This window comes from Leptinotarsa decemlineata, unplaced genomic scaffold (genome assembly GCF_025532065.1).
Source record: "Leptinotarsa decemlineata unplaced genomic scaffold, Ldec_3_MD MMD2_P_RNA_scaffold_12, whole genome shotgun sequence".
Taxonomy (NCBI): Eukaryota; Metazoa; Arthropoda; class Insecta; order Coleoptera; family Chrysomelidae; genus Leptinotarsa; species Leptinotarsa decemlineata.
The window spans coordinates 10,203,940-10,225,882 of NW_027412526.1; the positions used below are offsets into that span (position 1 = coordinate 10,203,940).

The 21,943-nt window shown below is 36.6% G+C and overlaps 1 protein-coding gene across 3 annotated transcripts in view; it reads right to left on the reverse strand.

Moving 5' to 3' along the window:
• Positions 1-1,559: 1,559 nt before the first annotated feature.
• Positions 1,560-21,943, reverse strand: part of Awh (LIM/homeobox protein arrowhead) — a 105,721-nt gene continuing 85,337 nt past the window's right edge. Inside the window, exons 3-6 of one of the 3 annotated variants that reach the window (XM_074173920.1) lie at positions 12,056-12,270; positions 7,484-7,723; positions 5,499-5,630; positions 1,560-1,827 (exon numbers count right to left, since the gene is read on the reverse strand). In XM_074173920.1, coding sequence (XP_074030021.1) covers positions 1,766-1,827; positions 5,499-5,630; positions 7,484-7,723; positions 12,056-12,270 — 649 coding nt within the window. In that variant the 3' untranslated portion in view covers positions 1,560-1,765. Of the gene's footprint in view, positions 1,828-5,498; positions 5,631-7,483; positions 7,724-12,055; positions 12,274-21,943 lie in introns of all 3 variants that reach the window. The other 2 variants (XM_074173925.1, XM_074173913.1) reach the window with 2 other exon arrangements.

Sequence of the window (21,943 nt, forward strand, 5' to 3'; positions counted from 1 at the left end):
TTGTGAACATTTAATCATTGGTAACATGTGACAATTTTCTTTTTTCCATTATAAAATATTTTCTTCTCCGTGTACCTCGGTTACGTTAGGTTAGGTCCAAAGTGAGTGGGTCTATTCGACCCTCCCCCGCAACCCACAAGGGTTTATTGTGGCTCACACCTATTCACACTTGGCCAAATAAACTCAGCTTCTTAACGAAGCCGATTAGTTTGTATGGTGAGTGGTCTTTCAGGTCAGATGGTAAGAGGACGGCTCTGCCAAACTCTAAAAACCTGATTCGGTCCCCAGGGCAGCAGGCACAAAGTATATGCTCTGCTGTTTCATCGTTAATGAGCTAGTCGGATAGTCAAAGTGCAAGATTCCCACCTTGATACCCGCGATAACCTTCACATATGAAGGTTTTTGCACGTCAGCTCCTCCTGACGATACCTTAGATTCAACTGTGCAGGACTTTTTCGTCTCTGGTTTTGGTGAATCATCATTCGAGCGCAAACGTTTGCTAACTTGCTCTTGGGGGTTTGTTCCTCCACCTGAGACAGATTCTGCGTACGCTGCTCAAGAATATGGTGCAAGGCGGTTCTCATAAGGTACCCCGCTCTTGAGGAGACGACTCGTTTTTTTGCTGGCTGCAACACCAAATCTTTTTTTTAGCTTCCGTTATTGGATCAGGAGTTGAAGAGTTGAGAATTACAGGAAAGTCAGTTGCAGTCGTGAGCTCGACATACATCTCCTCTGTAGACTCGGCGTTAGAAATAATTTTTAAGGTTACACTGTCCATAAAAGTCCCACGAGTAGCTAGAGAATCAAGGTCAATTACGGCAGAGCCCCGCGTTACCGTGACAAGGCGATGCTACGACGAGAGGGCGCCCGGTATCTCGAAGGTTCCGTAGAGACAGCTGATAGGCTCATTGTCATTCATCCTCTCGGCACGTATACACACATCTTAGGATTGAGCCATCGTTGGGATGCCATTCAGTTAGGGAATAACAGAACCACAAGAGATTCTGTCGAATCCATATCCAGCGGAGCTACGTGGAAGCAGGCATCCGATGGCCGATTTGCTCAATCCCCACATCCCAAGCCAATGCTCTCGCCAAAAACAGGATGCACAGTGGTTCAGGCAGTGAAAGATGAACAAGGACAGCCAACCCGCCCTTCTCCGTATAAGTATTATATACTTTATTGTATTAACTATTGTTATGTGGTCCTTTTCTTATTGTAGAATTCTTGAATAATTACCTGATGATCTATCTGGGTTCGAAACATGTACTGATAGATGGTTTCACCGTTATAACCTCTGAGGGTGATAATGAATCGCGGAAACGACTTGAGTTTTTATGCCTTGCAAATCTTTTGAATATTCTAGAAAAGTGGTTTCAAGTAAGATTGTTTTGGTAATTTCAATTTTAACGAGGAAATTTCTCAATTTCTATCTGGCTGTCTAGTTTATTGTTAAGTTACCGTCACAAAAATCACATGAAGATGATTTTCAAAGTATATATTCAATAGGTACCTAAAAATTGCTGACAACTAAGGACGGGTGAAATAAATGAGTATAATACTGACAACAATAAGCACGTTTTTATTAAACAATTCAATATGTGCGTTTATTACATAAACTAACAACTGGAAAAATATCGAAAAAGCAAAAAAATAAATATATAGGAATAATATGAACATGTAATGTTACAAAATATTTATAGCTACTTACAATTTTTTTCTAAATGTCACATAACTTAGAAACATCTATACTGAGATAAAATATTTACACTTCATTTGGCATACAATGCATAGTTGATTCTTGTGATAGTTCGTCAAGTGATGAATCTGAAAAAAAATCAAATAACTCTTATTCAATTCTATTCATGTAATTATTTTTATATCTGTTAGTCACAATTTTCATTTGAGATGGGATTAACAATTTTATATGTTGAATCGGAACCACATTCGTGAAATGAATCTAATGAAAACACTTTCTCCACACCAGAATTGAAGTGCTTCCTCCGACGCGCATTTCGCTAACTGAAGTAGCATCATCCGGACTAAATCCAACGGCTACGTTGAAGTTTTTCTGTATATGTATCTGTAGAATAGGGGGGGTGAGTGTAGGCCCACAGTACTTAGGCCATATGTGACCCATTGTACATCCTCCTAAGGAGTTGTGGTCATCGTCCATCCTGCCCTTTCCAGGAAGGTGGACAAGTCTCTGGGAGACATCTCCTTTATATCGGCAGATGTAGGCCAAGACTCGCTCAACACACACTCTCTTATTGACCATAACTCCGGACATTCGCATAGGACAGTTTCATCTTCCTATTAACACATCCTGCATAGAGGTGTGTACTAGCTGTACATTGTGGAGGCGTTTCCTTAGTTGACAGTGGTCAGTCAGAAATCCTACTGTGGAGCGTACATTTTTCCTAGTCATCGTCAGATATTTCTTCGGCGCCAGCTTCCCAGGGTCGCCAAGGGTGATCCTGACAAGATTGCATCCTTTGATTTCATCCCATATCATTTGGGGATTGAGCATGGGTGTGACGTTTGGCTAGTTCCGCAATTGTCGAAGTCATTAGGCTGTAGGTGCCACTGGGTCCTAAAATTCTTATTAATGAATCGAAGAGGTTTTTGTATTGAAGTGTATAATTTTCAAAATTCTTGCAAAGTGCTTTCGACTTTCGTCATCATCAGTGCTCACCTGAAAGTAAGTGATCGAATTGAAAAGGAAGTTCACTTTCAGGTGAGCACTGATGATGACGAAAGTCGAAAGCGCTTTGCAAGAATTTTAAAAATTATACACTTCAATACAAAAACCTCTTCGATTCATTAATTCAAATAAGTGTATTTAGCTTTTCCAAATCTTTTTTTTTCAAATCTTCTTCTAAATTTCTTAGTCCAGCCGCTTCCTTGGCTAAAGAGTCGGCAATGCGATTACCTTTACTCTTGCCTTACCCTTTAACCCACCTCAGGACAATGTTATTATCTACCGAGGCTTTGGCTAAATCTTGGTGGCACTCTAGTACTAGCCCTGAGGTAACACGTTGTCTGTTTAAGGCTAACAGGGCTTGTCTGCTATCAGTGCAGATTGTTATGTTTGTGCCAGAAATTCCTTTCCTGGTTATTTCTTTTGTGGCGATTGAAATACCAGCCAGTTCTGTTCGAACCACGCTATTATTTTTTTCCATTCCCCACTTAATCCTTAGGTTTAGTGATCTGGAGTACACTCCACATCCTGAGCCTTCTTTGGTGTTTGAGCCATCTGTATTTATGCGTACTGCATTTGTAACATCTGCATTGAATTGTATTTGAATTTTTTAGGGTTTATTAAACACAAACCTGGGTTCAATTGCATTCCTGGTTGCCTGCAGCAGAGGTTGCGCAGTAAGCGCTTCTCGCCAATTGATCCATTCCTACTTCGATGTTTAGGAATGTTGAGGTGTTTATATACATCTGGACGTACAATCATCTCACACAATGAGGGCCATTAGATTATCGTTATGATATGGTAAAGAATTGAGACAAGCTTGCCCATGACACTGGCCACAAGCTCTACATCCCGAACCACAACCACTCTTGCAGTTGCAGAATATTGTGTTCAACAATTCCTCTGGAGCAGGTGCTAAAACTTTTGTGATAGGTTCCAGGAATTCGTTACGCATTGTCCAACTCCATTTCTGGGGTTCCAAATCATGCCCTACATAAATTTGAACTTGACAATAAACACCATTGAGATGTTGGTGAGCTGCTGCACTTGGTGGTGGAATATTAGATAAGTGTATAGCTTCATTCAGTTTTGTAGACTTTATGTATTGTACACAACGAAGATGATCGATACTGTTCACAGACCCGTGGGTAGTTATCGAGCGCGTCCACAGGTGGCGGCCAGGGGATTGGGAGCCCTGTCCGGGAAGCCAATGTGGCATTACGGACGGGGTCGCCGGACTCTTGGTTGGTAGCAGAAATAAAAAGGACGAGGGGAACTAAAACTCCCCAAAAGCTTTTGCGAAACATATCACCGTGGACCAGCCTACCTACGCTAAGGTGTGAGGAATCGTGCCGACAGCTGAATGGCCGCTGAATGGGGAAACGGGCGAAACCTCATTGTAATCAGCCTTCCTTTGGTAATGCGGGACTCTGCCAGAGTGACCAACTCTTCCCCTGCTACTCGTGGGAACACACATGAATGAAACAAATACAAAAAGAGACACAAAAAAAAACAGAAACAATCCCGAAGCTGGACAAAAATGCTCACCTCAATCTATGGCGGTGGTTGGGGATAAACAGAAATGTCCATCCTAATCTACCACTTGGAATGAGTCTGGACATGGCAGATCACCTCGTGATATAATACAAAGGCCAAGGCGTAAGCGCATTTGCGGCGCCGCACCTTCCAAAATCTTCACGAAGGCTGTCCTGAGACACCTCAAGGTTGCCAAAGAGAGGGTGTGTTCGGCGAGTCTTGGCCTTCACCTGCCGATATGAAGGAGATGTCATAATGGACGATGACCTAGGAGGACAACTCCTCTGGAGGATCTACAATGGGCCACATGTGGCCTTATTGCTGTGGGTCTACACTCAACTCCCTACTCTACGGATACAGATACTGTTCACGGATTTTGAAGCATTACACATTGCTAATAAGATTTGAATTCCATTCCCAAATGCTGCTGCAAGTTGATCCAAAGTCAGCAGTTTCCCGAAGTCTTTTAAAAACGTTGTTTTCTTTTTTGAAGAATGTAATTAAGACGTTTATCCCTCAATAATTATTTAATATTGGGGATCGGTTATAAGTGCTATCGAATGAACATATCTTCAATTAATAAAAAAAATTACATACAATGTGATAGTTAATGAGAACTGACAGTTATCAGAAAACAACTACTCTCCTGGCTAATACCACGAAGGGCGTTGGATTATATCCAACAAGTGTCAGTGCATGATTCTTCACTGAAGTGAGTGCCGGAATCGATTTTCAATTATTGGAAAACACTTGCAGATCGGTTTCGGGCTGTTTGGCCACTCGTTAGAGGTATGGTAGTCTCTATCATCAACATAAAGTCGATGATTTCGATCGAATTCTTTCAGAGTATCATTCCTCGAAGTAGGCCGAAGCAATTGAGAAATAAAGGATCAGAGTTGGTAAGAACAAGTTATGGATGGTTCATCAGGACCATGATCCAGCTTACACTCGACTGATTATTAGGTTACTTATGACCAATCATTTGATCTCTGTATTGAAACATCCACTAGACTCACCAGATCTAGTTTTATGTGATTTTTCATTTCCCCAAAACTGAAGAAAGCATCTGAAGTGTCAGTGGAAGCTATGAAGAAAAAAGTGACGGAGACCATGAACATGTTTTCAAGATATGTTTTGAATAGTGGAAAATTCGAAAGGAAAGATGTAGGGATAGTAAAAAGGAGTATATTGAAGGGGAAGGATTTTTCAAAATACGAGCCAAATTATCTATTGAAAGTAATTGAGAATAAGGTGTACCTACCCATGTCATATTCATTACCTGGTTGGGAATATATGGACGAAGGTTTATGGTCATGACTGTTTTGCTGTTGGAATGAGTAGGTGAGGTGCAAATTCAAATGTCTTCCAAAGCCGCTTTCTTCTCTGTTATGTACTGAAACAAGAATGGTTATTTTTTTACATGTGGTATTGAGCATGAAGATTGAAAGATTTGAAATTGACGGCTAAATACGACTTATCACATAACACACACACACACACGTGTGGACATAATCAACGGCGATGTGGTAACGATCGCAGTGCCCGAGTTACTGCTCGAGTTGTTGTTCCCGTTATTCCCAATGTGATAATGTGAGTGCCTTCTTTGTTGAAGGCATATTCAGCTGATTTGTCGGTTTGTCGGAGTCGACAATTTCTCTTATATTCTTGTACATGGAAGATGGTACATTGGGCTACAGAGTGAACAGGAAACCAGCACACACAGACAGTTACTTGAACAAACCACAACAAAATAGAGTGGTAATTAAAACGTTAGTTGAGGGAACACGACGGCCATACATCCCAGGAGAGAGAACGCCGAAGTTACCCCAGCTAGGCTAGTCAAGGGAAAGGCTTTCCTTCCCTAGGTTAAGTTAGATTAGGTCCAAAGTGAGTGGGTCTTTTCGACTCTCCACCGCAACCCGCAAGGGTTTATTGTGGCTCAAACCTATTCACACTCGTCCAAATAAACCAGCTTCTTAACGAAGCCGATTAGTTTGTATGGTGAGTGGTCTTTCAGGTCAGATGGTAGGAGTACGGTTCTGCCGAACTCTGAAAACCTGATTCAGTCCCCAGCGGGCCAGGCACGAAGTATGTGCTCTGCTGTTTCATAATTTTCCACACATAGGCGACACACACCGTCTTCCAACAGTCCGTGTCTCTGCATATGATGATTCAAATGACAGTGACCTGTAAGAAGACCCTTTAGACATCGTAGTACATCCCTACTGTAGTACAACAACTGTTTTGTATCAAGCTTCGAAGGGTGAATAAACGCCTTGGAGTGAGCCAATCCTGGAAGTTTCTGCCAGAAGTCCATAAATCTTCTTGCCATCTAGGTATTCAATTTTTGTTTGGCAAAGCCTAAAGTGATGTCAATGATAGGTTCTGGTCCAATGAAGCTGCTTGCAGCACCCTCCTTTGCAAGGGAGTCAGCAGCCTCATTACTAGGCCAGTATGGCCAGGAAGGCATTGAGGCTGTTACATACTGTATTGAGATAATCCTAGAGAAACACCACGTGGTACCAACTTGAGACCAACAAAAATCAGCTGACCAAAAGTTAGCTAAGGACCCCAGAGAACCTTCAGCAACACCAAGGATACCGAATTTCTTGTAAATGCAGATCTGTCCACATTGGAATCTCGATAAGAAGTGAAGGTACACAAGAGAAATTGTCGAAACTCATGATTACTATCCGAGGGTATATAGTGAGGCAAAAGAAATTTAAAACACAGGGATAATTTCGATAGAATAAGAGGCAATAAACATCAATATAATCTGGCTTCATGCCCTCAGTAATACACAAACAAGGTCAGGTAAGCCAACTAAGAGAAAACCAGCCACGCCTACCAATAATAACAGTAAGGGATCTACAACGGAACCCTGTGGAATACTGATTTCGAAGTGAAACTCTATCAATATTAGAACATTGCCTCTGATCAGCTCAACTTCTGAATTAAAATTATGTGAGATAAGCGGCAGGCTCTTCTAGAAATCGAAGAATCTCCTAAGGTCACAAGACAAGAATAATCGAAAAGATAGAAAAAAATAATGAATTGAATAGTTGAAACTGAGTTCAAAAGTGAAAATTGTGTAATAGTGAAAACTCACAGATTTATACTTTCAAGGTTTCTTACACTCACAATGGTTTAATTAGTTGATCTCAACGTTTGTTTATCAGTAAGAACATTTTAGACTTCGTATAGGCTCTCAAAATCGATACCTATCCTCAATATTCCTTTACTTACATTGGTTTTTCACTTTCCCCGTATGCATGTGTTTCTTCTGTCGCGCCCGAGAGTTTTGGAACCAGACTTGCGTAACTCGTTTGCTGAGGCCTGTTATTTGAGCGATCCTTTCCAGGTCCTGCCCGTCGGGGTTTGAGTCAAGCTGAAAATTTGCCTGTAGCACCTGTAGTTGCTCTTCTGTGAATGTCGTTCTGACCCGCTTGGCTTTGTTTTTGTGGTATCCTTCTGCGTCACAACCATCTGAAAATGAAGATGAAAATAGTTTACAACGACCTCAGATTCTAGAAATCATTTTCGAATAGAACACGGGTGAATTATCGAATTCTTTTGAATGAAATATTTGCGGGAAAGAAATGTTTTTGGCTTTGTACTTCTCCATATGTATGCAAAGAATTTTCCAAGGAAGTAGGCATTCAATTAAAAAAATAACTCTGAACAAAGATGTGTAGATCATGCAAAGAAGTAACTTTCGGACACTAACTGAAAAAGCCCTCTCGAAGAAACTTTTTATATAAGCATTGAATTATACAAAAGAAAAATAAATTCGTATATCTTGATTGTTCATAAATATCAACTACTTTAGCAGTGATTGCCAATCCTGTTTTAGTACCATTTCCATAATAGCTGACGAGAAGTCATTTATCAGTTCTCGTGAATTAACTCCTTTATTAATGAAAAATTGGTTCAGCTAAACTCAAACTTCGCAGAAAAAGGCTCCTCATGTCCGGGTTCTATACCCCGGAGCCCACCCAGTCCCCATAATAGGAAAGTTCAACCTCGAATTCATTCCATTACAAATAATAATAATAATGAATAGTTTATTCACAAATATACAATATTGAATAGGTAACATATTATGATTGTCTAGTTTGCGGTTAATCTATTTGAAAACCGAAAGTACAAAGTATTTGTGAGTTTTTGAGTAATTACATGTCTATTGCATGAGTAATTATATGTCATCCTACCCCTAAAAGAACCCATTTCTTGATACATGAAGTAAAGAGATTAAACAGTTGACAATGTAAGCATCAGAGAGTGAGTGAGTAATGACAGGTCTGCAGCAACTATCTTTCATTGAATATAATGTATATAATGTTCCTAATGATGTGTGAATAACAAATATGCAGTATCTATATATAGGTAGGTTATATTTATTTCCTGAGTACCTGCAGCGGCGGCTCGTCAGAGGAGGCAAGGGAGGCTTAGCCTCCCTATAAAATTTGAGGCTATTCATCGCAATAAATTGAAAGATATTGGCAAATAATTATGATTATTTTTTTCTAAAAATGCTTGGTTATCATTACTTTACCATTAATTTTTAATATAAATACATAATATGCCCGAAAAACACTATCACTCACTACGTAGTACGTATCACACTGTATCCTGCATCAACAAAACTCAAACGCACCGCCCATGAACGAATAACGAATAAACCATCTACCCGAAATAATAAATACCATACGTTGCAAGGGAGCCAAGCCTCCGACTGCTTTAAAATACACAGGCTCCACGAGACCGATCCAACCAGCGACATACGTCCCGATTTGTAATTTCAGTTGTAGAAATTATAGCGTTAGAGGAGGCTAGCCTCCAGTTGGTCTCCGTTATTGTATGACTGCGTTTGTTTTTCATTTAATTATTCGGACGGGATGCCGTGACAGACCGGGACTGAAAAATATTTCGGTAAATCGTTTTAGTGTTTCTTGATAATATTTGTTATTTGTGTATAAAACAGGCAGTGCTTTTTGGTAATATTTTTAATGTGTTTTTAAAGTGTTTTCTTTCAATTTCAAGGTGTTTTCAGGTTTTCACTTTTCAGTAAGTTTTTTTTTATTTATTATGGATAAGTTGGACGAAATTAAAATATCTGACGATATAGTCGATTGGTTGCTGACAAATAATTTCAAGTCTTTATCTTATGATAATAAATTTTACATTATTCAAACTCTGGAAAGGCCTCAACCAAATTTGATTTCAAATAAAACGTCAGATAATCGACAAAATCGAGGATTTAATATTGGTTGGTACGATAAATGCAATTGGTTAACTGGATCCATTAAACGAGAAAAACGTTTTTGTTGGCCCTGTGTTTTATTTTTCGTACAAACTAAATACCAAACGTTGTCTAAAATAGGATACTCCGATTTAAAAAATTTACCTCGTTCTACAGAAAGACGTTTTAAATCTAAGGAGCATATAATTTCGTCTTGTAAATTAAAATTGTTCAGCAAACAAAATATAGCAACAGTTTTAAAAACAGCTCAAAAAGAGGCCATAATTCCTTTTAATAATCAGGGTAGGGAAAATCGGTCGAATTTAAAAAATATTTATTGATATTACGATTTATTTGGGTTCCCAAGAATTAGCTTTTCGCGGACACGATGAAACCGAAGATTCGATTAATCGCGAATTACATGGAACTTTTAATATTGTGGGGCAAATATAATTCACAATTTGGCACTTTTTTAAACGGTAACGTTTATTCGGGCACCTCAAAAACCATCCAAAATGAGCTTGGAGCAAGGAGATTGAAAGTGTTTTTTTTGCATGGGAGATTGACGAAACTACCGATATTACCATCACAACTTTCAATCGTTTTTAGATATGTCAAAAATGGTAATGTGGTAGAACGTTTTATGGATTTTCATGATGTTACATCTGGACGCACAGCTGACGATTTGTTTAACTTTTTAATTCGTACGTGTGACACCTATAAGTTTAGGCAAAAGTTAATTGCGCAAACCTATGATGGGGCTGCGGTCATGGCCGGTCATTTAAATGGCTTAGAAACTAAAATAAAGTCCATAGCTCCTCATGCACTTTTTACGCATTGTCATTGCCCATGCCCTAACTTTAGTATTAAGCAAAGCGTGTATCAACATAAAAATTTTCGCGCCTCCGGCGGGCTTTTCTGTGTGTATATGGTCTTTATGACTTTAGCCTCCCCTGTTCTCCAATGCACGAGCCATCACTGAGTACCTGGTTATGTATTGTTATGAAAGTTTTAGTTTTATATATGCCAACACTGGATGAAGAACACACAAGGTTTGACTAAGAGGATTATTTGTTCGGGAATTGATATTAATTTGATTGGCGCCCGATTATGTTTCAATCGTTCGATGAATAGTAATACGGGGAGTCGCACGGAGCCATTTTATGACGCCGTGCCCTGGGGGACGCCGTGCTCTATTATCCCTGCATCACTCCTGGTCTCATCAATTTGAACATATTGTATAAGATTAGTGAGATATGTTCTTATAAGCTGTAGTGCTCTTCTTCGAAAGCCAACTTGCTCTAGTTTTTTCAATAGTCTAGTATGGTTGACTGTATCAAAGGTCGACAAAGATACCTGAAGTTGGTTTACTATCGTCTAAATTTTCGTATATAATTTTTGTTTCTTGAGCTCTAGCGTCTTGGGTAGATTTGCCTGATTGAAAACCATATTGTCTATCAGATATTATATTTTTTTTCTTCAAGAAGCTATCAATTCTGTTTTTTATGATTTTTTCGATGACTTTGGCGATAAAAGATATAAGTGTAATTGGCCTACAGTTAATTATAGTTTCTTTATGTTCATTCCATTACAAATGTATATCAGAATTTATTATGGAGAAATTTTGAGTTAGTTCCATTCAAATGAATTTATTCACTGGTGCCTAAATCCATAGAAAATGAAGGTAAATGTACGAAACATGTATAGCTTCATAGCTTCATATATTTAAAACATTTTTCCCACACCAGAACAAAAATACTGTCTCTCAACTAACTATGCCAATTAAGTTGGCATCGTATAGACATCTCCTAATAGTGATTAGCAAACTCAGGAAGTTCCAATTCTACTTATCAAATATAACTTTATGTTAAGGAACGCCACAAACAAAAGTGACAAAGCTATCGGTGAGTTGATATACAGTGTGTCCGCAAAGTATGGAATAAATTCGATATTTCCGAAACCAAAGATCGTTTTACATGAACCTGAAACACGTCGATTTTTAATTTCAATATTCTACATTTTGCAAGAAAGTTTCAGTTCGAACATTTAAAATAAAGTGTCATGTATTTGTTACTGGATTACTTTCTCATTGTTAAGTTAATCATTAGAAAAAAATATAAAATATAATTCATTTCTACTTTCATTAGATATCAATGAAATTTATTTTTTAAGCCCTTATCTTTCACATTCTGTCCGTTGGACCCCAAGTATCATAACTTTTTGGAATCAGCTCGTTACTGATTATCTAAAACTGATACCAAATACAGGGTGTTGTATTTAAAAAAAATACCGATGACGTTGTCACATTAATATGGATCACCCTGTATAATGAAATTTTGTAAAATGTAGAATATTGAAATTAAAAATCGACGTGTTTCAGTTTTTTGTAAAACGACATTTGGTTTTGAAAATATCGAATTTATTCCATACTTTGCAGACACACTCATATTGTAGGTAATATTCATGAGAGTTGGCAACCAAAAACTGTGCAAAAAGTATACCAAGTGACCTTTTTAATAGTAGTTCTGACTGCAAGACCCTGTTAGATGGAATATGATTTTAGTATTTTTACTCACCATCAGATGAAGTGGTTCCACCATCCAGTATTTCCAAGTAGTGGGCTTTACAGAGGACCCTTTCTTCATGCAAAGCAAACTCCTCGCCGGTTGACAGCTGTCTATGGCAAGCTGCGCAAGCGAAGCAAGCGAGGTGGTATACGTGGTCTCGGGCTTTTCGCACCCAATCGCTGGAAGATATTCCTCTGGTGCATATGGAGCACTTGGCCCCAAAACTTCTGAAACAAATATGAAATGTAGAAAAGTGTTTTGAATAGATATGGAAATATTCTTCATACAAGTATAGTTGAAGCTGAAACACTAGTAAGTAGTATCTATCATTCACACTAAAATATCTGATCTTTATAGTTTCTAGATCAAATTTGATCATAGATATTTTTTGTGGTTTGTAAAAATGATTGTTATGTGACACACCAGTGTTATGTGAAACACTAGTCTTTTCACAACTCTTTTTTTGTGCATCTGTTCATGACCCTTTTTCAGACCACGATGCAGTTTAAAGAATTCAACGTTAAAGTCCTAACTGAAATTAGAAAATATGACAGTAGCATACAAACTTGAAATAATTGAAAAAAATAAATAGAAAAATTCTTCGTGAGGTTATTTTTGTCTATATATCGAACAAACAAACAAAAATATGTAAATAACGTACGTAACCTCAGTATTACATCTCAAGCATAATCACTCATATGTCTTCCTCATAGTATGAAGTAAGTATTTAGAAAGAGGTTTCAGATGGTAGTCGAAGTCCACCATTGGAAATGTGTTCCATGAAAGAGAAATTTTATATTGAAACTGTAACCCCGCAAGGTTCAATTCTCGCCTTGTTACTCTTTATTAGATACACATCTGACTTCTCCAACACTCATACATATGCAGACGAAGTAAATTGTACTACTCCGATAAAATAAATCAGCTTATTGATCAGGAAACATCGATTGATAGTGATTTAAAAAATATTGACAATGTTTCATGTTGAATAGGTGAATTTCATTAGTTCGGACTTCCATTGTCTGTTAGGTTGGAAATGATCAATAAAATTAAAATGAATAGCTGAAATCAAAAATAGTGAAAGATTTCAAGCCAAGTTACTTCACGACCTTTCGGTTGTTAGTATTCATAATCGTCTTCGGGTGATGACAGTCATAACTAAATGTGACGATTTATTTTAACATAAAGTAGGTAATAGTAAAAAATAATTTTGAAAACTAGTTTTTACCAACCTGTTCTGAAAAGAAGAAAATGATTCAAATTGAATAAAACCTATAATTTCATTATGATATAAAAGTTTGTCGCAAGATTCAGCTATTTCATGAATAGAGATCAAATTATATAGCCTATTCCTATTGACCTGCCTAGGTAAATCTCGAGACAAGCTTTTATATCTTATGTATTTTATGAGTAAACGGGTGTTATATAATGTAAGTGTCAGTTTTACACGCTTTATATCAGCTCCACCTGTATGTATGTATGTATGTATGTTTGTTTGTTTGTTTGTTTGTTCGTAACTTTCCTTTTCATTTCATATCGGGATCTGTATTTGACAGAATTATCAACATTATTGCTTGATCTATTCGCGGGCAGATGGCGCTGTACGCAACCTCCTTGATATAATTCGAACTCACTTTACACGTATTTCTTCATTTGAAAAAAGTATTTTTTCAACATGCGCGCCTGATGCTTTATTTGTAACTCTCCTTTGTGCGCCTGCTGCCTTGGGCTTGGTAGCTGATTTTCAGGCTCCCTCTCCTGAATCGGAAAATATTAATGATCATTTTTCTAAACAATATACGGCTGATTGATCCCAAAGTTTAGATAAAATAAATATAGTTTAAAAATATTGAAAAACACGCTTCTATAGCAAACGAAACTAAAAAATGAAAAATGAATATAGTTTAAAACACGCTTTTAAAGAACATTGAACTGAAAAGTTAAAAATAATTATTTTTTGAAATAAGCTTAAAACAATAACGAAGGAAAAATACTAGTATTCTTGTGAAAAAAGCGTGGGCGCTTTGTGCCATATTTTTTGTATATCAAGCGTCCGTCGCATATTTATTTATATTCATTCTTCCTTGCAATAAGTTTTCCTCAGCAATAGTCTCAAGTACATTTTTAACTACTTTCAATAACTAGATAACTAATAAAAAAGCAACCTTCATTAATAAAAGTTGAAAATACAAAAATACCAAGTCTAAGAAATCTATAGAAAACTATCTACAAAGAGAGTGAGCTTCTATAATCCTTCCATTGGTTAACAATTTCCACTGGACGATCATCGTCCCAATTGATGTTATGTTTCCACAGTTCTTTCAAAATTAGTTTGGCTTTCAAAGTAACAGGAGCAACTAATCCTAGGGGATCAAATATAATCATAGTTAATGATAGTATAGTGCGTTTCGTACAGGACCAATTATTGATATCAATGGTATAGGTGAACATATCCTTGTGGGTTACCCACTGGACTCCAAGAATTTTAGAATAGTGTACTTGATCAAAATCAAACGTTGAATGTAGGCGAAATTCTTCCGGAATCCTATGCATCAGTATACGGGAATTGGAACACCACTTAGAAAGTGTGAAATCTCTTGATGCAAACATTATCTGTAATTGAGGTTGAAGCTCTATTAACTCTGTATCTGAATTAATAGATGTCACAATATCAACATAAATATCACGCTCAGCAACTGCAGCTGCAAGTGGATAACGTGATCTTTCCAATTGAGCCAGAAGGCGTACAACTCTATTCGCTATAGTTTCCGAAGAGACCTCTATATTCCATCATCATCGCATTTATCACAAGACCCGACGAAAACTTTGCCTTTAGAACTTTATTCAATGTATCACCTCTTTTACACGTTTTATATTAGCTTCACTTGTATGTATGTTTGTTTGCTTGTAACTCTCAAGCTCGGGATCTGTATTGACAGAATTATCGACATTATTGCTTGATCTATTCGTGGTCAGATGGCGCTGTATGTAACCTGCTTGATATTTTTTGATCTATTCGCGGGCAGATGGCGCTGTACGTAACTATTGACATTATTGCTTGATCTATTCGCGGGCAGATGGCGCTGTACGTAACACCCTTGATATATCAACATTATTTTTGTTTTAAGCATCAACACGCTTTATATTAGCTTCACCTGTATGTATGTTTGTTTGCTTGTAACTCTCAATCTCCGGATCTGTATTGACAGAATTATCGACATTATTTTGCTTGATCTATTCGCGGGCAGATAGCGCTGTACGTAACCTCCTTGATATTTCTTGATCTATTCGCGGGCAGATGGCGCTGTACGTAACTATTGACATTATTGCTTGATCTATTCGCGAGCAGATGGCGATGTATGTAACCTCCTTGATAGGTTGTTCAAAAGAAAATCGAAATAAAAAATGGATTTTAAGAATTATAAGTGTTAGCGAAATTTTGTACTACATATTAAATATTTAGATATTTAAATATTTTCAATTACCCGTGATATAGTATAGAAAAAAGTTTTGAACGAAACGGAAGACACATTTTAAAATCTAATTCGATTATTTGAAAGCAAATGAAAACAATGAAACGTTATCATAAATTGTACACCTAAAAAATTCAGTTACTTAAATATTTCAAAAAATCGAAAAATTAGAATTAAGGTGCTTGAATACATATCAAATTAAAAAATTGATTTGAAATATAAAATAATTCACTGAAAAAATATTCTAAGTCCATTAATATTTTGAATGAAACTTCAAATCAAAATATCAAGACTGAATTGTTTTTTTGAAATTATTACTGCAAATTTTCTCTTTACTTCGAAACAAATTTTACAACTGTCCGCCCTCTGTTGGAGACTTAGTGCATCTCTTTATTACTATAGAATTTATGACCTAAAACCAATGCTCAAACTTTATTATGTTGTTTGAGAGGAATTTTTCATTCTTGCGCCGTATGTTAAAAATTTATAATACTAGTGACTAGAACTTAAAAAAAAATTTTTTGACAATAAATCGGACTAAAAAGTGAAAAATAAATATAGTTTGAAAAAACTAAAAAACACGCTTTCATAGCGCTTTCTTATTTTAAAGTTTAAAACAATAACGAACGAAAAATACCAGTTTTATTGTGAAAAAAGCGTGGGCGCTTTTTGCCATATTTTTATATATAAAGCGCCCGTCGCTTTTTTCACAATAATACTAGTATTTTCAGTTCGTTATTGTTTTAACCTTATTAAAAAAATATTTTTAACTCTTTAGTTCAATGTTCTTTACAAGAGTGTTTTTAGTTTTTTAAAACTATATTTATTATTTCCAACTTCATTTGCTGCTGATCATATTACTTATTATGTGGAGGCAAAAATGCAGCTTTGATAATATTATCAACACAAAACCATTCGACACTTTTGTGCCTTTCGATTTATTAATATTTCACGTGGATGAAAGGCTTTTTTATTCATTATTTATTTTATAGGAATGCGTTGTTTATATGATTGACAGATAAGGAAAATATCCGAGGTTGCGTTATGAGAATCTACCACACACACACGAACAATAAACGTGAGCACATTGTATCTGAATGACTCGCACTTCTTACGATTTCATTTGTCATTCCAACAGAGACAACAGTGACATCTGACCACCTCATCTTGCATATTATTCCTATCAAAACTTTCATATCTGGTTCCCATCATTCCCATGATAGTTCGACATTGTGTTGGGTGTTCGGTATCATGCCACGCAACAAAAATATTTTCCTTACACAAAAAAATAAGCCGGAGATTAGAGGCAACTGAAAAGTAAATAAAAGTTATTGAATTTTTTAGGCGTCATCTAGAAAGGCATTTTGGGAGACAATGCTTATTCAACAGTCGCTTTTAGATTTTTTTTTTCGTACAAAAATGCAATTGGGTACTTTTTATTTTGAAGAAATTGCCATTTCAAGTATTCCTAACAAATATTTGAGTGGGGAACTGATTTCTTGCTTTGAAATTGGACTCTTTCCGCTGTCTGTTCAAAAAATAAGGTGAATTTTTATTTTACTCAAAAAATATTTGTTCATTCATCAATTTCTATTATGTCCCCAAATCTATGTCATGGAAAAAATGCTACCGTCGATTATATTTGATACCATTGCAACTTCATAGAATCCAGTTCATTCTTAAATTTTGTGAATCATTAAACCAAGTATAGTACATACAAAATCAATTGGAATGGCATAAAAACCAAATAGTTACCGAACGTCGGAAGTTTTTTAGTATGGCATGGACGGCGTGGTATATAGTATAATAATATGGTGTAATTTTATTTTTCATGAACCTACACGGATTTTTCTCATTAGTAGTGAAGATTAATGACATTAGTATTATATTTAGCTGTTCGGATTGTCTTCGTATCTAGTCTTTCTCAAAGTGGGCGATAACGCCCACTTGCTGGAGGCCTATAGGGGGGCAGTAAACGGCACAGAGAAGATTGGGGGGCGTTGAAGCGGTTAGGGGGGCGTTGGGTAATTTAAAAATGTTTTTCTGCTTTTAACACAAACTTTAACGCTCCTTCACGCTTAACGCGCGTTTCCTCGTGTAACGCCATCTAGGGGACTAGACAGTAACTATTTCCTGTCCGATAGTTGTCAAACTGTACAATAGATGGCGGTAAGCTTCAATGCGAAGCGAGAAGTTTCAAGTCTCCATTCTCGAAAGTACTAGGCCCGCCCGCTGCCTCATATAAAAGGGCGCGCGCCATCTGGCCAGTAATGTCATTCAACGATATAACGAAAACAAGTGAATTTAGTAAGCGACTAGCTAGGCAAAGTGCTGTACGTGCGGTGGTGAATACTGTGAGTGGTGTCATTAGCAAGTTTTTAATACTCGATTCTTCACTTCGGCATTTTTGAAAACAAAATTAAATCGGATGCAAAAAAGAAGAAACGGCAGTGTAGCGCGGAATATATAAAATATGAATTCATTAAAAATCTCACAAATCCATCTTCGCCTATGTGCCTTCTTTGTCGAAAAACATTTTCGAATGAAGCGATGAAACCCTCGAAGGCTACAAGATCATTTGAATAAAATGCATTCAGATAAAAAAGACAAAAGTGTGACTTATTTTCAAGAACTGGAAAAGAAACACTCAGCTCAGCCAACTGTGTCAAAACTTTTTTTCGGCGGCTTCCAAGCAAGACGACGACGGACTCCGACCTTCCTACAATATCTCCTTGCTAATTGTTCGAACAGGTAAACCTCACACTATTGGAGAGGATTTAAGTTTACCGGCAATGAAGTAATAACTACTGTGCTCCATAAACCAGCGGCAGATATTATCCGAAAAATTCCTTTGAGCAATAGCTCCGTGCAAAGACGAATTGATGAGATGGCTGAAAACATTGAAGAGTCATTGTGTAATCATCTGATGACTTCTAAATTCTCAATTCAGTTAGATGAGTCCACTTTACCAACCAATGAAGCATTGTTGTTGTCATACGTGAGGTTTATCAAAAATGAGAAAATATATCAAGAATTATTATTTGCCAGAAATTTAGAGACGGATACAAAAAGAGAAACCATATATAATACACTGGAAAAAAATTGTGATGAAAAACAAATTCCACTGAAGAATATTATATCAGCTGCTTCGGATGGCGTTCTGGCTATGACAGGACGTCACAAAGGCTTCATAGCGTACTTAAAAAATAAAATTTTAGATGTGATCGCTGTACATTGCGTCATTCATAGGCAACAATTGGTTGCGAAAAATTTGAGTGAGCGCCTCTCTCAATCACTGCAATATATCATCAAAGCAGATAATAACATCCGAAACAGCTCTTCTATGATAGATTATTAATCAGCTTTGTGTTGCTAATGATGAAGATTTCAACCGGTTGCTATTTCACACAGAATTGCGTTGATTACCAAGAGGTAACTATTTGACTCGATTTTACAATATATTTTACTCTGTAATAGAGTTCTTGAAAAACAAAGACAAAGAATTGCACGATGAACTCCTCACTTCACAGAATGATATTGCGTGCTTGACAGACCTGTATGAATTATTCAATGATGTCAATCTTCAACTTCAAGGTGACGACTTCAATTTGATTAAAACAAACAATGTCATTGCTGCTTTTGTAGCCAAATTGCTCTTAGACAAGAATAATATCGGCAGACGTGAGTTTCGCAATTTCCCTAATTTGTCAGCAGTATCCTCCAGCAACGACAACTTGCTTGTTTACTGCCAACATTTGGAGAACCACCACAGTGATTTCGCAGAACGATTCCAGGACATTTCAAAATTGGAAATAACGGACTGGGTGTTGGATCCTTTTTCAAATGTCAACACTATAACCTTGGTTGTTTAAAAAAATCAAAGAGAATAAAATAAAACAAGGCTACACAGTTGCAAACGGTTACTCAGTTTTTACGAGGGAGCTATGGGTCGTGAGTTGGACGAAAAATACAAAATTAACCTCTTTGGGCGCCAATCAGTTTAGTTATCAAAAGAGAATATATATATAATTATGTAACTGATAAATATAACTATAAGGATCAATGATGTCGTGAAAAAAATATATATAAAAAGATATGCAACAAATTTCTGAACACACACTAAACATTTATTATGAAAAACATTGTAGAAATACATATATCATAAATTATGTTCAATCTCAAAAAAAATATTTCAGGATATTTCTTCCTTTAGCAATATGAAATCCTGATATTTCCTAATCTGAATTTCGGTAAAACAGAAACTGTATAGAATATTTTTTTCTTGCGAAATATTCGTTGGAGCGCAAATAAAAAAAATAAATAAAAAAATGTATATATAGCTTATCTGGAATTTCTTTCGAGGGCCACCGGTTACATAGACTTCGTCCAATTTCCCAAGGATGATTACTGATGAATTTCACAAAAGAGTGATCAGAAACTACCAAAGGTGACAGTTGAAATTGAAAGGATCCAAAATGCCGGTCGGTACTATTCTTCTACTTTTGTACATCGAATGATGATTTCAGGTAGAAATCAATATAATAAATAAAATTGAGGAGAAGGAAAAAGAGGCCTGAAAATGAAACAGGGCTTATTTGGGCACTTGGAACTTCAGTTTTTATTATCTTACCGTTGGTGGAATGTGGCCTCAAAGTGGAAAGGGTCCAAAAAATATTTGCTGAGATTTTTCACTGAACAAGGCTCGTAATCTGTGATGTTTTATAGATCCATGAACTCATGATACCACCACAAAAACTTATTTTCCTTGTGTGATCTCGACAATGCTTCTCATTTGAACTCTTCAGTTTCTTGGCTAGGAATGGCAATTTTAAAAGGAACATGAAATACCGTTACGCTACGGAAATATTCACTGAGGGCAGCACCCACGGAGAGACAAAGTTTAGGATACGATAAGACAATCAGAGATGTTCAAAATGTTAAATGATGTCTGCTTTATTATTTTTCATATTCATTAAAACTGATGTTTTTAGAGTGTACATACTGACAGTATGAGCCATAGCTGATATTGGAAAATCACCAGAAATTAATTTAATCGCGAAATAAGAAACATACCATCAAATGGACTTTATTGGGTCTCCGAACATTTTGATGTTTCCTGGATGTGAAAATGAATACTCTGAATATTGGTTTGTTCGTTTTTTTTTTTATTTTTTTCTATACAATGTGTTCACTCTTGAAATAGTATTAGGTAAAAGGTATCGATTATTCTGTGTTGTAGCATTTCAAATGCTACAACACAGAAGGATCACCCCAGCTGGAAGAAGAAACGAACGAGGAAATAAAAATGAATTTAAAAAATAGATACCAAGAATTTTGGCTACAAAAGCCAATCCCGCAATTGTACCCTGGATTGTGGTCCATCGTTCAACGATTTTTGATAGCATTCCCATCATCGTATGTGTGCGAACATGGATTTAGTGCTATGGCAACATTGCTAACTAAAAAAAAAATGGTTGCAGATTACCGAACACGGTGACTTACGGCTGTTTTTGAGTAAATTCGAGCCTGATATTAACAAACTTGTAAAAAATCAGCAAATTCATCCTTCACATCAAATTAGATTTAAAATTCAAATTGAAATGTTTGTTTCAATAACATGAATAAAAGTTTTCCTGATATCACAAAACGATGTTTCACATTACCCTCATCAGAAAGTCTTATTTTCACATGACACACATAATTTAATTAATGAAATAATGACTGCGATTGTGATTCTTGAAAAAAATCTGTTTTAAATCGATTTTTTCGTTAACCAGCTGTCGCACCCCTACGAACGACAACCCTCAGAAGTCAAAACTTGTGCGAGCTAAGGACTAACGAGGTCTCACGTCTTAACGTGTGATTCCTAACACAGTACTGAAAATCGATCGTTCAGACTAGGGCTTGAACCACCGACCAACACGGCAGTCAATTCGAGTGAGTGAACAAAGCACCCACACCCACAGCGAGGTCCTGCAGGACAAGAAGTATCAACAATAATTTAGTTTGTTAGGAAACTTGCACAAATGCCTGTCTGATATAATCATATATCCGTCATGGTCTTGAAAAGTAAAGTAGTTGTTTACCAGATTCTACTGTGTAGAAAAGTTGGGGAAGATGAATGTTTCTATATGAAAAGAACATTTTATATTTTTCAGACGTGCATTAAATATTTGTACAAACCATTTTGTGTGGCATGTTTGCTATGAACATATTATGAATAAAAATAGAAAAAGAAATAACTAGCACACATCAACGAATATGATGAATAATAGTATAACTAATTATTATAGAATGTTGCATAATTCATGTTCGAAAACTTGTGCGAGCTAAGGATTAACGAGGTCTTACTTTTTAACGTGTGATTCCTAAAAATTTGGGGGCGCTAGAAAATAATTAATTCTCGAAGTGGGCGGTAGACAAA